Raw genomic sequence first — 17,038 nt, forward strand, 5'->3', positions numbered from 1 at the left:
TTAGAGGAGGAGGACCCCCTGTTCTATGCATAAGAACAAAAGAAGAGCCAGGCTGAATCGGGCTCAAGCCCATTGAGTCCAGCATTCTGTGTCCCACAGTGGCCCACAGTGGAGATCTTGAGCACTGTGTCCCACAGTGGCCCACAGTGGAGATCTTGAGCAGAAAGAGAAGGCAAAACCCTCCCTTCCCCTTGACCCCCAACAAAGGGTACCCAAGGGAACCCTGCCTGCCTCAACCAACATAGAGGTGGCAAGGGTCGGGAGAATATGGTCTAGACATGAATATCTGAAAAGAAGGGGTTCTTGGTATTAATAGATCAATGGGACACTTGGCCACGCCTTGCCAGGATATAAGGGACATTCTAAGAGGAGGTGGGCATGGCAAACAATGTTCCTCATTTTGGCTGCAGGAGAATCGGAGCTGAGAGGACTATCCGAGTTTGAATCCTTTTCCTTCACGCCTGTGTTATGATTTGCAAAGTTTTACTGAACGGCAAGTTTTGTCCAAGCTGCTAAAAACACTTTGAAGGCTAAGATTTATAGCTCTCTGGCTCACAGCTTGGGTTTTCTGGGGAATTCTGGGAGTTGAAGTCCAAATATCTTCAAGTTGCCAAGGTTGGGAAACACTGTTCTAGGGTGAAGCTCTTATAGGTAGGACTTACCGAGCAGCGAGAAAGAGGACGCAGCTGACCGCGAGATAGGCAAGAAGCATGAAAAGCCAAACAGCTGGGGAAAAGGGGTCCAGGAAGGAAAAATACCCTGGTTTGCGTCCCTAGGGGAAAAAAATTAGAATAGGTTCAATGAAATATTTCTGCATTTCCAAATATCAAATAGTTCCAAAGAGTGTGTTGCATTAAATATGTTTTCTGCAAACTTACCAATGTGAATTTCTCCCTCTGTCCGTGTGTGTTTGTGTGTGTTTGTGTGTGTGTCTCTACCTCCAAAGTCCTGGCACTGTTTTAGGGTTTGGGGTGGGTGGATTTGGAAATGATTGCCGTTGGCCTCCCTCCTCCCACTCAAAACCGTAGAAATGGTGGTAGACTTTAAGAGAAACCCTTCCACCCTTCCACCTCTCACAATACTAGACAACACAGTATCAACAGTAGAGACCTTCAAATTTCTAGGTTCTATCATATCTCAAGACCTAAAATGGTCACCTAACATCAAAAACATCATCAAAAAAGCACAACAAAGAATGTTCTTTCTGCGCCAGCTCAGGAAGCTCAAACTGCCCAAGGAGCTGCTGATACAGTTCTACAGAGGAATCATTGAGTCTGTCATCTGCACCTCTATAACTGTCTGGTTTGTTGCTGCAACCCAACAGGACCGACACAGACTTCAGAGGACAATCAGAACTGCAGAAAAAACAATTGCTGCCAACCTGCCTTCCATTGAGGATCTGTATACTGCACGAGTCAAAAAGAGGGCGGGTAAAATATTTACTGACCCCTCACATCCTGGACACAAATTGTTTCAACTCCTACCCTCAAAACGTCGCTACAGAGCACTGCACACCAAGACAACTAGACACAAGAACAGTTTTTTCCTGAACGCCATCACTCTACTAAACAAATAATTCCCTCAACACTGTCAGACTTTCTACTAAATCTGCACTTCTATTCTACTAGTTTTTCTCATCATTCCTTTCACCCATTTCCTCCCATGTTGACTGTATGACTGTAACTTGTTGCTTATATCCTAAGATTTTTATTAATATTGCTTCTTCATTGCTTATTTGACCCCTATGACAATCATTAAGTGTTGTACCACATGATTCTTGACAAATGTATATTTTATTTTATGTACACTGAGAGCATATGCACCAAGACAAATTCCTTGTGTGTCCAATCACACTTGGCCAATAAAAAAAAATCTATTCTATTCTAAGGTTAAGAGAGCGACTGGCCCATAGCCACCATGTTAATTTGGTGTCCCAAGACAGGACTAGAACTCCCAACGCCTTGGTTTCAGCGTCCGTAATCATTAAACTGCTGCTCTATAAGTGGACTAGGTTTCAGAATTTCTTGGCTGATTGAGGAATTTAGAAGTTGAGGTCCATCTACCTGGAAGTTTCCAAGCAGAGGAACATCCTGTGTTGTAAATACAGTAGTACCTCTAGATACGAGTTTAATTCGTTCCAGAAGGGAGCTTGTATGTCGAACAATTCGTATCTGGAACAAGTGGCTTTAGACTTTGTTTTTCCCCTCCAAGATAACCAGAAGCAAGGATTCTTGCGCCACCTAGTGGATGCTCGGCTCGTATCCCGAATTTGAGCTCGGGTCTTGAAAAGAAATTTCTCTCCCCTCGTGGCTCGTATCTTGGAATACTCGCATGTGGAGCAGCTCGTATCTAGAGGTACTACTGTATAGCATTAGATTTCATAGGTGCAGTTCAGGAATGGGCTGTTACCTGAACAGTCAGGTACTACGTTCCGGTAGTGATTTTTGGGATGTGAGAGCAGCTGCGCTGTCCCGATGCACAAATGCACGGCCCTGCCTGAGATTTCATTTCTACTCATGTGCAGCAAATGATATCATGTGTGAACACAATCTCGCGAGTGAGATTTTGGTGATATATGCCTATTTTTTTCTTCTGCGCACGCGCGGAAGCATAAATATCAACAAAAATCACCAAAATCTCACTTTCACGCATGTCCTAATGTAACATTTTAATAATAATAATAATAATAATAATAATAATAATAACAACAACAACAACAAGAAAACAACAACAAAACAACAATAACAATCCCAGCGACTGATTAGGTCCCACAGAGTCGGCCTTCTCCGGGTCCCGTCAACTAAACAATGTTGGTTGGCGGGCCCCAGGGGAAGAGCCTTCTATGTGGTGGCCCCGACTCTCTGGAACCAGCTCCCCCCAGAGATTAGAACTGCCCTTACCCTCCTTGCCTTTCGTAAACTCCTCAAAACCCACCTTTGTCGTCAGGCATGGGGGAATTGAGATATCTCCCCCGGTCCTATATAATTTATGTATGGTATGTTTGTAGGTATGTCTGCTTAAAAATGGTTTTTTTTAACTATTTTAAATTTTAAATTGTATATTATTAGATTTGTTATGAATTGTTTTATTGTGTTGTGAGCCACCCCGAGTCCACGGAAAGGGGCAGCATACAAATCTAATAAATAATAATAATAATAATAATAATAATAATAATAATAACAACAACAACAACAACACAACAACAACAACAATAATAATAATAATGCCGCCTGTTTCCGAGGACTCGGCAGAAACCAATTCTTGTGCCGACGGGTGTGTGTCCCCGCTGGAACCATGCGCACCCAATGGCCTTGGAGGGCGCACCAGTAGCAGCGAAGACGGCAATCCTTCACTGGTGCAGTTTTGTTAACAAGTCTTGGCTCAGTAGAACTAATGAAAGGCCTGAAGGCAACGGTAAAATGCTCCTGGTTTCCTTGTGCCTGTTGGTTGATGGAGAACCGGTCACGAAGCCCACCCGCCCGTATGATGCCATTTGGGTTCTTTTACCCTCTGCACATGCACAAAATGCTTTGCATATGCGCGGAGGGTAAAAGAACCCAAATGGCGGCATCTGGGCAAGAGGGCGAAGCCTCACACTCCCTCTGTGACCAGTTCTACGATGCCCGACAGGAACAAGCGAACCGGAAGCGTTTCACCCCTGCCGGAAGGAAGTAATGACCTCAGATTTCTCCCAGATCCCAGACATTGTCGACCAAACAATGTCGTTTGGCAGGCCCCAGGGGAAGAGCCTTCTCTGTGGCGGCCCCGGCCCTCTGGAATCAACTCCCCCCAGAGATTAGAACGGCCCCCACCCTCTTTGTCTTTCGCAAATTACTCAAGACTCACCTTTGTCGCCAGGCATGGGGCAGTTAGGATATTCCTTCCCCTAGGCCATTACAAGTTATGCATGGTATGTTTGTGTGTATGTTTGGTTTTTATAATAAGGGTTTTTAGTTGTTTTATTAAATTGGATTGTTACATGTTGTTTTTTATCATTGTTGTTAGCCGCCCCGAGTCTGTGGAGAGGGGCGGCATACAAATCCAATAAATAATAATAATAATAATAATAATAATAATAATAATAATAATAAATAAATAATCTCCCGCCCTTCTTCCCTCCGCGTTTAAGACGGGGTTGTACCTACCATATGTACACGGTACAGGATGCTGATTCCCAAAGTCATGAAGGGCTTGGAGAAGTCGATAACTTTCTCCCGTTCAGCGGTGATGGTGAAGGCAGCCACGGCCAGGTCAGCTTTCTGGAAAAGCGAAACAGAGGGAAGGATAATTTGTCACCTGCACATCGCAGCGGCCCGTTGCTCTCTAGGTTTTCACCGGCTGGTTGGAAGCGATAGCAAAAATGGAGTTGCACCCATAGTTCTGTGTCAGCGGTGCGCCCACATGAAAGGCAAATCTCACCCTATTTGGACCGGGAGTCATTGCACACAGTCGCTCATGCCCTCATCACCTCGAGGTTCGACTACTGCAACGCTCTCTACATGGGGCTACCTTTGAAAAGTGTTCGGAAACTTCAGATCGTGCAGAACGCAGCCGCGAGAGCCGTCGTGGGGCTTCCAAGATTCGCCAACGTTTCTTCAACACTCCGTGGCTTGCATTGGTTGCCGATCAGTTTCCGGTGACAATTCAAAGTGTTGGTCATGACCTTTAAAGCCCTACATGGCATGGGACCAGATTACCTCCGGAACCGCCTGCTACCGCACGAATCCAAGCAACAGATAAGGTCCCACAGAGTTGGCCTTCTCTGGGTCCCATCGACTAAACAATGTCATTTGGCGGGCCCCAGGGGAAGAGCCTTCTCTGTGGCGGCCCCGGCCCTCTGGAACCAACTCCCCCCGGAGATTAGAACTGCCCCCACCCTGTCTTTCGTAAACTACTCAAGACTCATTTATGCCGCCAGGCATGGGGGAGTTGAGATATTCCTCCCCCCTAGGCCATTACAAGTTATGCATGGTATGTTTGGTTTTATAATAGGGGTTTTTAGTTGTTTTTTATTATTGGATTGTACATGTTGTTTTTATTATTGTTGTTAGCCGCCCCGAGTCTGCGGGGAGGGGCGGCATACAAATCCAATAAATAATAATAATAATAATAATAATAATAATAATAATAATAATAATAATAATAATAATGAGGATGCTCGCGCATGTGAGATTTCACTGGTTTTCAGTGGATTTTTTTTTGCTTCTGTGCATGCATCGAAGCAAAGAAATCGCCTAAAACCAGTGAAATCTCTTGCACACGAGCATCATGGCAGAAGATTTAGCTTCCTGCCCATGCGCAGAATGTGCAGAATTTTGCACTGGCGTGCGCCCGCCAACCTACCAAACACACACACTCTCGTGCCAATCACCGCTAGCGCACCAGTAGCACTGGTGACGGGAAACCCTTGCCTGATTATGGGGTCGTTAAAAGAGGATGATTGATCTGAGCTTCCAAATTTGTCTTGCAGAAACTTCCAAGAGAGACAACCAGAAAAGAAGTCTCCTTGCTGCTTTCTTATCCAGTGTTTGAATCCAGCTCTGGCTCGCCTACTACTGAGTAAATCGTGAGTCATTTGTACACAGCCTTTCTGTGCCGGCTAAGCACAGCCCGCAAACAAATGTTGAATTGTGGTCTAACCCAGTGTTTTCCAACCTGGGCAACTTGAAGATATTTGGACTTCAACTCCCAGAACTCCCCAGCCAGAGAATGCAAATGACAAATGTACGAATGACTCACAATTTACTCAGTAGTAGGTGAGTAGTAGGCGAGCCAGAAGAAGGAGAAGGAGGAGGAGGAGAAGAAGAAGAAGAAGTAGAAGAAGAAGAAGAAGAAGAAGAAGAAGTAGAAGTAGAAGAAGTAGAAAAAGAAGAAGTAGAAGAAGAAGAAGTAGAAGAAGAAGAAGTAGAAGAAGAAGAAGTAGTAGAAGTAGTAGTAGAAGAAGAAGAAGAAGTAGAAGAAGAAGTAGAAGAAGAAGTAGAAGAAGAAGTAGAAGAAGAAGTAGAAGTAGAAGAAGAAGTAGAAAAAGAAGTAGAAGAAGTAGAAGAAGTAGAAGAAAAAGAAGAAGAAGAAGTAGAAGAAGAAGAAGTAGTAGTAGTAGAAGTAGTAGTAGAAGAAGAAGTAGAAGAAGAAGAAAAAGAAGATGAAGAAGAAGAAGAAGAAGAAGAAGGAAGAAGAAGAAGAAGAAGAAGAAGAAGAAGAAGAAGAAGAAGAAGAAGAAGAAGAAGAAAGAAAGAAAGAAAGAGGAAGAAGGCTGGGCTTTTCCTAACAGTCTTACCCTGTTAATGAGTTCTCCCACCATGCCAGTCCAAGACCCATTAGGTTCAGGAGCCCCGTAAAGTCCATCATCCACCAGTTTGATCTGGAAACGGAACTTAAGGATGTCGGCGAGCTCGTGAAGCATGTCCACGCAGAAGCCTTCATATTGCGCAGGACCGGAGAGTTCTTGGAAGTTTGCCCGACGCATCATGTAGGGATTCTCCTGTAAGAGGGAAAGCTGGGATAATATACGAAGTAGCATATGGGACTAAAATTCAAGAGTCTCCTGATGATTGGCCCAATGTCACTAACCCAGGTATTCATATCTAAGGCAGGACTAGAACTCAAGAGACTCCTGATGATTGGCCCAAATTCATATCCAAGGCAGGACTACAACTGAAGAGTCTCCTAATGATTGGTCCAAAAACTCCCAGCCAGCTTTCATGTCTAAGGCAGGACTAGAACTCACTGTCTCCTGGTTTATAAGCCAGCACCTTAATCACTAGGCCAAATTGACTCTCTGAGCTATCTGTCAGATGCTATCTAACGGCCACGAGAGGATGGGATTCCTTTTTCCTGTCCTTTCTTTCTCTTTCCCTCTATTTCTATCTTTCCCTTCCCATTCATTAGCCTACCAGGGAAGGGAGCCATGGTTTTCGCTCCGAAATCTGTCCTAACCACTTACAGAGCACTTCTGAAATTAGTTCAAGAGCCCCTGGTCCCTGCCTCTATTCTGCTGAATGGTTAGAGGAACCAACCACATCCTTCCAGAGGTTCAACAACAGCACATCATAACCACCCAACAATCTGTGCCTTTTGTTTCTCTGTACCCACTCAGGTGCAAAAACACAGCCGCAATCACAGCTCTTCATTAAAATTCGCCTAATTCTCTTTTATTTTTCACCCCTCCTCAACTGAAGCATGCTTGTCACTAGTCCATTGTAAGGAAGCACATGCCAAACATTAATTATCATCTACCCATCAAAAGCCACCCTCCCATTTTCAGCCTAAGATGAGCTGGAAGAGTTTGACCAGTTCAAAATAGCTGTTTTAAACTATTTTCTTAGGAAGTGAAGAACTACTCCAAACTATTTGGAGGAAGGCATTGTTCTATCCGGCCCAGTTAATTAGCAATAATTAAGCCCCAATGAAAACTCGGAAGCCAAATCACTATGTATAGCTGTCTATTTACAAGGAAATGTGCTGGAGACAGCAATGCAATCAGAGGAATGTCAGATGACTGTCAAAAGTCCAGCATTATTGGCACAGCTGGTAACAAGCAGCCAAACGAGAGTCATAAATTCAAGTAATTAATTCTCAATGGAGACAGGTACTCACAAATGCCTTCCAAAGCTAGGGTTGCAGGGTTGCAGAAAGATTTAAAGGAGAAAACACTTTGGCTGCTAGTTCTCTCTCTCTCTCCATAAAAGAACGTTGAACTTCTGCAATGGAACTTCCCATCGTCCTCTCCTATTATACTATCTGTGATGGCAAGCTATGCCTAGATCTACGTTGCCAGAAATACTCGTCTCTCTCGCATTCTTCTGACTCTAGCATCTAATATGGGGTCCACAATATCCCCCTGTTCATCTGACCCTGATATTACCACAGCTGGGGGTTCTGCAGCCTCTGGAGGGTCCCCAGGCCCTCACTCTCCCTCACTCTCACTGTTCGATGTCCTCTGATGAACATACTGGCCTATGATATCCAGATGGACCCCGTTCATTCTCCTCAAAGTCCATGACCAAAGGGGCTGGATGTGAGCCAACCACAACAGTCTTCACTACTCTATGTAAAGGGAAGTATGCCACTATGAACCAGTCGCGGCAGTAGCGCAAGGTTCCGCCTACTCTTCTGGACGTCACCATTTCCTTGCTTTTTATACTCTGCGCATGCGCAAAGCCTTCTGCACATGCGCAGAGGGTGAAAAAGCGCAGTCAACAGGAGCAGGGGGTGAAGCACACGTTTCTGAACCAGTAGGGAAGGTATCATATTTTTTGGAGTATAAGGCGCAACTTTTTCCTCCCTAAAAGAGGCTGAAAATTCGGGTGCGTCTTATACTCTGAATGTAGCTTTTAAAAAAATAATAATAATAAATTCCCCCAGCCCTAACCAGGTGCTAACGATTTTCCCAGCTCTAACTTTGCAGGTTCTTTCATTGTTACTCTCTGCGAAGAATGTTTTCCAAGCCCTAAATCTTTGCAGGGTTTTTTTCATTGCTCTAACTTGCTCCAAATGTTTCTTTCCAGCCCTAACCAGGTGCTATTCATCTTCCCAGCTCTAACCTTGCAGGTTCTTTCATTGTTACTCTCTGCGAAGAATGTTTTCCAAGCCCTAAGTCTTTGCAGGTTTTTTTCATTGCTCTAACTTGCTCCGAATAAGTTTCTTTCCAGCCCTAACCAGGTGCTATTCATCTTCCCAGCTCTAACCTTGCAGGTTCTTTCATTGTTACTCTCTGCGCAGAATGTTTTCCAAGCCCTAAGTCTTTGCAGGTTTTTTTCATTGCTCTAACTTGCTCCGAATAAGTTTCTTTCCAGCCCTAACCAGGTGCTAACGATATTCCCAGCTCTAACCTTGCAGATTCTTTCATTGTTACTCTCTGCGAAGAATGTTTTCCAAGCCCTAAGTCTTTGCAGGTTTTTTTCATTGCTCTAACTTGCTCCGAATAAGTTTCTTTCCAGCCCTAACCAGGTGCTATTCATCTTCCCAGCTCTAACCTTGCAGGTTCTTTCATTGTTACTCTCTGCACAGAATGTTTTCCAAGCCCTAAGTCTTTGCAGGGTTTTTTTCATTGCTCTAACTTGCTCCGAATGTTTCTTTCCAGCCCTAATGATTGAAGTGCTAATGATTTTCCCAGCTCTTACCGGCTTGCAAACCCTTTCATCGTTACTCTCTCTGAATCAAGACCTAACCAGGGGATGAAATAATGTGCTGAAGCTGACCAGACTAAGGACACTAGCCAGATGCATATCTGGTAGGCAGATTCCCCCCCCCCTTTATTTTCCTCCCCAAAAACTAAGGTGCATCTTATACTCCGAAAAATACAATAGGTAGATTTCACCATTTCTACAGCTTCCTTGCTTTCACATCTCCAAGGCCTCCCAGTCGTCTTTTGCAACCTCGGTTGACTTTAACCAGGTCACCTGCACAACCATTTAAAGCCTGATTTTCAAAAGGTGGAGAAACACCGCTACGAATGAGACAAGGGAGACCCTTACCAAGATGGTGGTGATCACCAGAGTCTTATTCGCCAAGCTCTCCGAGGCATTGATATCCAACGTTGTGGCATTCATCGCAAGAGTCTTGTTAGAGTACCACACCCCAATCTGTGGAGAAAGAAGGTTCTTGCTAGATTCATCCTGTACACAGGCGGCCCTCGACTTGTGACCACCATTGAGTCAAATATCTCGGTCGCTAAGCCAGAGGGCTTCTGAGTGAGTCTCACTCCATCCCACAGTGGTGACATGAAAGTGAACCACTGCAGTTGTGTGAACGAACCAAATAGCATCTGAGAAATAAATCACATTCCACTCCTGTGCTCTCACACAAGGTTCGATTTATTAGCATAGCCATGTTGAATTCGTGGCCATCATTCCAACACTAAATTATTTATTTATTTATTTATTTATTTATTTATTTATTTATTTGTTTGTTTGTTTGTTCGTTCATTCATTCATTCATTCATTCATTCATTCATTCAATTTCTAGGCCGCCCAACTCTCCAGGGACTCCAGGCGGCTCATAGCAAAAATATAAAACATCCACAATAGAACCAAAACCTCTGAAAATAGTTTAAAAGAACTTAACCCCCTGCCTCGCATTCGTGGCTGGGTCTTGCTGCCAGGCCCAAGTCTCCAGCTCAAACCGACCTCCCCACCCTTTAAGGTCAAGGCTCCCCCCCCCCGCCCGGCCTACGACGGGAAAGCCAGGCCTACGTTACCCCTCTCCCGAAGGCCAATAGCTAATAATACTATTAGTGTTTAATTTTTATACAAGACTTAATAAAGCAATGGGTTCCCAAGTTAGTTTTTCTTCTGAAAACACGCACTCCCAACGTTTGTGTCTCATGGCCGAGGATTGTCGAAAGTGACCAGAAGGCGTTTCCAGTCCAGCACCCGGGAAAGAAGGCCACGCTTCAGTTCCCCATCCAGGTTAAGGGTTCATCTAACATCCCCACACCCACAAGTGCAATCACGTGGGCCAATCCGGTGCAGGGATTCACTGGCTTCTTCTTTTGTTCAGTTGACCTTGGACTCTGCGTAAAGGAATGTGTGGTGGTATGAATCTCTCTCCCTCTCCACCCCTCCCGTTTCCCTATCACTGCTAACTGTGGCAGGACAAAGCCTTTAACTTCACATAATGGCTTTGGGCCTGACAAGTTGTTAAAGTGCCTAACACAGCGGCACCGGACCAGATTATCTCAGGGACCGCCTTCTGCTGCACGAATCCCAGCGACCAGTTAGGTCCCACAGAGTGGGCCTTCTCCGGGTCCCGTCAACAAAACAATGTCGTTTGGCGGGACCCAGGGGAAGAGCCTTCTCTGTGGCGGCCCCGGCCCTTTGCAACCAACTCCCCTCAGAGATTAGAATTGCCCCCACCCTCCTTGCCTTTTGTAAGCTTCTTAAAACCCACCTCTGCCGTCAGGCGTGGGGGAACTGAGATATTCTTTCCCTCTAGGCCTTACAATTTACGCATGGTATGTTTGTATGTATGTTTGGTTTTATAATAAGGGTTTTTTTAGTTGTTTAGTATTGGATTGTTACATGCTCATTTTTATCACTGTTGTTAGCCGCCCCGAGTCTGCGGAGAGGGGCGGTATACAAATCCAATCAATCCATCCATCCATCCATACATACATACATCCATACAGTGAAGGGTTGCCAGTTCCTATTTTCACTTTCCTATTAAAAACACTTCCCTCCTGGACCTTATTTAACCCTTTAACATATTTAAATGTTTCGATCATGTCCCCCCTTTTCCTTCTGTCCTCCAGACTATACAGATTGAGTTCATGAAGTCTTTCTTGATAGGTTTTATGCTTGAGACCTTCCACCATTCTTGTAGCCCGTCTTTGGACCCGTTCAATTTGATCCACATCCTTTTGTAGGTGAGGCCTCCAGAACTGAACATTGTTGATCTGAACAAAAATCTTTTTTTTCCCCCAGTGCTGTCATAATTTTGAACAGTCACTAAACAAACGTTTACAAGTCTGTAATCTTGGCACCTTAAACTCAAACTCTAGCAGTCTTACCTCCCGGTGTCCATGTCGTCCTTTTTCCAGAATTCTCAGGGTATAATTGGTTCTTTGACCCTTGCTGTTGAATTCCACGTGTCCCGTCAGCCCGTCATACTCTACCTGGCCAGGGATGGAGAGACAGAGGAATAGGATACAAATCAAAAAAGACAGAGAGAAGAACACGGGAGAATAAGAGTGAGGCTCGGCCAAAACTGGCTCACGAGTTACAATTAGCTCGAGAAGGGAGAATTCTGGATCTCTTCATCTCCCAAATAAGGGAGAAGATTATCCCACGTTCTAGGTCAGTGGTCTCCAAACACGGGCGGTTTTAGACTTCTGGACTTCGACTCCCTTTGAGGGGGTTTTTTCCCCCTTGCCAAATTTTGAAAAGGGAGGGGAGGATTCTGAAAGGGGTACCTTCCCATCTTGGATGCGTTTAGCATTTAGACTTATACAGTGTTACATAGAAACATAGAAACATAGAAGACTGACGGCAGAAAAAGACCTCCTGGTCCATCTAGTCTGCCCTTATACTATTTCCTGTATTTTATCTTACAATGGATATATGTTTATCCCAGGCATGTTTAAATTCAGTTACTGTGGATTTACCAACCACGTCTGCTGGACGTTTGTTCCAAGGATCTACTACTCTTTCAGTGAAATAATATTTTCTCATGTTGCTTTTGATCTTTCCCCCAACTAACTTCAGATTGTGTCCCCTTGTTCTTGTGTTCACTTTCCTATTAAAAACACTTCCCTCCTGGACCTTATTTAACCCTTTAACATATTTAAATGTTTCGATCATGTCCCCCCTTTTCCTTCTGTCCTCCAGACTATACAGATTGAGTTCATGAAGTCTTTCCTGATAGGTTTTATGCTTAAGACCTTCCACCATTCTTGTAGCCCGTCTTTGGACCCGTTCAATTTTGTCAATATCTTGTTGTAGGTGAGGTCTCCAGAACTGAACACAGTATTCCAAATGTGGTCTCACCAGCGCTCTATATAAGGGGATCACAATCTCCCTCTTCCTGCTTGTTATACCTCTAGCTATGTGTTCCCTCGATTTTTGCGGGGGATGCGTTCCGAGACCGCGTTGAATTTCCGCAAAGTAGAGATGCGGAAGTAAATACACTATTTTTGGCTATGAACTGTGTCACAAGCCTTCCCTTAACACTTTAAAATCCTAAATTACAATTTCTCATTCCCTTAGCAACCATTTAGATTATTACTCACCATGTTTATTTATTAAAGTTTATTTTAAAAAATATTTATTAAAGGCGGATGAAAGTTTGGCGATGACATATGATGTCATCGGGCAGGAAAAAACGTGGTTTAGGGGGGAAAACCGCAAAGTATTTTTTCATTAATATTTTTGAAAAAACGTGGTATAGCCGTTTTGCGAAGTTTGAACCCGCGAAAATCGAGGGAACACTGTATACCGCTTCACAGTGCTTTACAGCCCTTTCTAAGCGGTTTACAGAGAGTCAGCCTATTGGCCCCAACAATCTGGGTCCTCATTTGACCCACCTCGGAAGGACGGAAGGCTGAGTCAACAACCTTGAACCGACTGAGATTCGATCTGCCAAACTGCTAGCAGCCACTGTTCAGCAGTATAGGGGTTGGACCAAAAAATGGAAACACCTTGCAGCTCTTCCGTGGAATCCAGATTTGTGAAGCTCCCTTTGAACAGTTTTTGTGGAAACTGGGTTCTGTACATGGCTATTGAGCTCTGCAGTGATTTTAGGAGCTGTGGTCTTGCGATCCGCTCTAACCATTCGCTTTAGAGTCCGACTGGTCTCTCTCAGACGACTTCGACTTTCGACCTTGCTTGGCTGAGGACGTTTTCCCTTCTCTTTCCAAAGCAGTCATTAATTTTGAGACATGACCTCTTGAAACGCCAAACATTCGGGCACTTTCTGTTACACTAGCGCCTGCCATTCGAGCACCAACAATTTGGCCTCTTTGAAAGTCTGAGAGGTCTGCCATTTCTAGAAGGTTATAACCCATTTACTTAAATTTCTGTTTTAAAAAAAAGGTAGTTTAAAGAAACATATCAAATAACAGAATTTAAAAGAACACATTAAGATATGTCAAATTTTGATTGGTTTGAACATGTTCAAACATTAGGATGTCAAAAAAAATCAAGTGTTTCCGTTTTTCTGTCCACCCCGTAGCTTGCAGTATTGCAATCTAACACTTCATTGGATACATTTTCCATCCATTGTTTGCAAGAGAAGAAAAGTCAGTGGCCACAGATTCTCTTCGGGAACCTAGGGGCAATTGGCATATTTGCTCCGATTGAGAAGATCTGACCTTTGGTTTGGGCAAATCCAAACAAGACAGACATCAACGGTTACACAACCGTGTCACAAATTTCCATGTTTTTGTTTTGCTTTAAAAAAAACCAAAAACCGAGGGAGGGAATTGTCGTTTCTGGGAGAAGCATCCCCTCACCATGCGGAGGTAGTTCATCAGACTGGTCCCGTGTTGCCAGATGTTCGCTGATGTGCAAGCCAGGGGCTTCACCCCAATCTCCTGGCTACGGTTCAATTCCCGCACGGCGCTCACGACCACGTGTACTGCGTCAAACATGAGGGCTGCTGATAGCTGGAGGGGAACAAAAATAATTTCAGCTGCTGCTAATTATGGCATTTGTTGGGAGGGGGGGACACAAAGACAGGGGCCCCTCCCTGCTACTCTGTTCTTCCAGAGCTATTCTTCCTTTGGCTACCATGCTAAAATATCCGTGCAGCTGCAGAACGGGAGGCGGATTGGGTGAGTCAGATTCCACCAGAATGGAGTCAACCTGATCTTGAACCATCTCAAGGAGTCAACAGTGGAGGAGTGTTTATCGTGACGCTCAGCTGAACAAAAATAATTTTAGTTAAGAAGCAGTTAGGAAACTGTGCAGTTCAAAATCCGTGTCTTCTTGGATGACTTCAGCGGTGTTCTTCAACCCAACGTTGTTTGTTCCTCAACTCAGTAATCCATCCTTCCTCAACCCCAAACCATTTGTTCCTCAACCCATCAGCCCATCTTTCCTCAACTCAACATCCTTCATTCTTTAAGCCAATAATCCATCCTTCCTCAATCCAACATCCTTTGTTCATCAACCCAACAATCCATTCTTCCTTAACCCAACATCTTTTGTTCCTCAATTCAGTAATCCATCCCTCCTCAACCCAACACTCTTTGTTCCTCAACCCAACAACCCATCTTTCTTCAACACAACATCCTTCATTCCTCAAGCCGACAATCCATCCTTCTCAACCCAATATCCTTCGTTCCTCAAGCCAACAATCCATTCTCCCTCAACCCAATCTCATTTGTTCCTCATCCATCCTTCCTCAACCCAACATCCTTTGTTTCTCAACTCAATAATCCATCCTTCCTCAACCAAATATCTTTTGTTTCTCAATGACTGGGAGAGCCGATGAGAAGGAAGTCAGCCAATGAATAGGCTTAGCAACTAAGTCAGCCAATGGGAGCTAAACGCATCTATGCAGAGAATCGAAACTGAAGCTAGAAGGCTCAGCCCACTCTGCACACTCTATCTCTCTCTCTGAACTAGAAAGTGCTTGTATTTTGCTTGTAACTGCTATTATGTTGATGAAGAACTCTACTTGTTGTATTTTAAATAATAATAATTTATTAGATTTGTATGCCGCCCCTCTCCGAAGACTCGGGGCGGCTCACAACAACGATAAAAACAATATTATAATGGCACAAATCTAATATTAAAAAACTAAAAACCCTATCATGATTAAAAACCAAACAACACATACATACCAAACATAAATTATAATAAGCCTGGGGGAAAGATGTCTCAAATCCCCCATACCTGGCGGTATAGGTGGGTCTTAAGTAGTTTACGGAAGACAAGGAGGGTGGGAGCAGTTCTAATCTCCAGGGGGAGTTGATTCCAGAGGGCCGGGGCTGCCACAGAGAAGGCTCTTAACCTGGGGCCCACCAGACGACACTGATTAGTCGACGGGACCCGGAGAAGGCCAACTCTGTGGGACCTTATTGGCCGCTGGGATTCATGCGGTAGCAGGCAGTTCCGGAGGTACTCTGGTCCAATGTGACCGGAATTGTGACCGAAAACTGATCAGCAGCCAATGCAGGCCACGGAGTGTTGTAGATATGTGGGCGAATCTGGGAAGCCCCACGATGGCTCCTGCGGCCGCGTTCTGCACAATATATATATATTTATTATATATATATTTATTATATATATATTACTGTGTTTATAAAGAGGTTGATAAATCCAGCTGAATCTGGATGTGCTTCTGGTTTTGATTTATGCAATAAACTCTGATATTATTTATCTAGATCAGGGGTAGGGAACGTGGGCTCTTCTATGACATATGGACTTCAACTCCCAGAATTCCTGAGCTAGCGTGATTGGCTCAGGAATTCTGGGAGTTGAAGTCCACAAGTCATAGAAGAGCCAGTGTTCCTTACCCCTGATCTAGATAGCCCTTCACACACATGCACCCATATAGTTATCCCTCCTCTTCCTCATGCTGGGTTGTCACACTTACCGCCGGTCCTGGGTAAGGATTGAGTTCGCAGTTCTCTCGCCATGACATGTTGAGGCTACGGACAAATTCCATGTAGAAAGGGTGGCTGGTGTTGAACATGGAGAAGCCCAGGACATTGGAATGTTCGTCCACAATTCCATCCAGATGCAAGATCGGGAAATCCTGGAAAGATGGTGAACATATTAGTGGGCCAAACGTCTGCTTTTAACATGCCTTCGAAAAGGTCAACTGAGGTCAACCTTGGCAAAGGCTTACCAAAGACAGACTGCCAAGGAACAGGAAGGAGAAACATGGAAAGGAACCTAGAGATCAACATCAGAAAGTTCAAAACATTCTTAAAGACCCATCTCATCCTGGGCACCTTTTTAAAAAAATTATTACCATCTGGCAGACGGTACAGGATAATACAAAAAGGGACAAGTAAGTTGAAAAACAGCTTCTAACCATAGCAGTAACTATACTGTTAAAAAAAAATAAAGGGGACCTATAAAGCCCTTCATGGCACTGGACCAGATTATCTCAGGGACCGGCTTCTGCTGCACGAATCCCAGTGACCAGTTAGGTCCCACAGAGTGGGACTTCTCCGGGTCCCTTCAACTAAACAATGTCGCTTGGCAGGACCCAGGGGAAGAGCCTTCTCTGTGGCGGCCCTGGCCCTCTGGAACCAACTCCCCCCAGAGATTAGAATTGCCCCCACCCTCCTTGCCTTTCGTAAGCTTCTTAGAACCCACCTCTGCTGCCAGGCATAGGGGAACTGAGATCCTCTTTCCCCCTAGGCCTTTACAATTTTATGCATGGTATGTCTGTACGTATGTTTGGTTTTATAATAAGGGTTTTTAAACTGTTTTAATATTGGATTGTTATATGCTGTTTTTGTTACTGTTGTTAGCCGCCTCGAGTCTACGGAGAGGGACAGCATACAAATCCAATAAATAAAAATAAATAAACACATCCTAGATCTGAATGAATGAAATATTCTCATTGAATACTTTGTTCTGTA

The 17,038-nt window shown here is 44.3% G+C and overlaps 1 protein-coding gene across 3 annotated transcripts in view; it reads right to left on the reverse strand.

Moving 5' to 3' along the window:
- GRIK5 (glutamate ionotropic receptor kainate type subunit 5) overlaps positions 1-17,038 on the reverse strand; it is a 107,292-nt gene that overhangs the window by 10,556 nt on the left and 79,698 nt on the right. For all 3 annotated transcript variants that reach the window (XM_070764058.1, XM_070764060.1, XM_070764059.1), the window contains 7 exons: positions 16,039-16,200; positions 13,949-14,101; positions 11,510-11,614; positions 9,477-9,584; positions 6,278-6,481; positions 4,146-4,259; positions 663-772 (listed from right to left, as the gene is read on the reverse strand). In XM_070764058.1, the coding sequence (XP_070620159.1) occupies positions 663-772; positions 4,146-4,259; positions 6,278-6,481; positions 9,477-9,584; positions 11,510-11,614; positions 13,949-14,101; positions 16,039-16,200 (956 nt within the window). The remainder of the gene's footprint in view (positions 1-662; positions 773-4,145; positions 4,260-6,277; positions 6,482-9,476; positions 9,585-11,509; positions 11,615-13,948; positions 14,102-16,038; positions 16,201-17,038) is intronic.

This window comes from Erythrolamprus reginae, chromosome 11 (genome assembly GCF_031021105.1).
Source record: "Erythrolamprus reginae isolate rEryReg1 chromosome 11, rEryReg1.hap1, whole genome shotgun sequence".
NCBI classification, from domain to species: domain Eukaryota; kingdom Metazoa; phylum Chordata; class Lepidosauria; order Squamata; family Dipsadidae; genus Erythrolamprus; species Erythrolamprus reginae.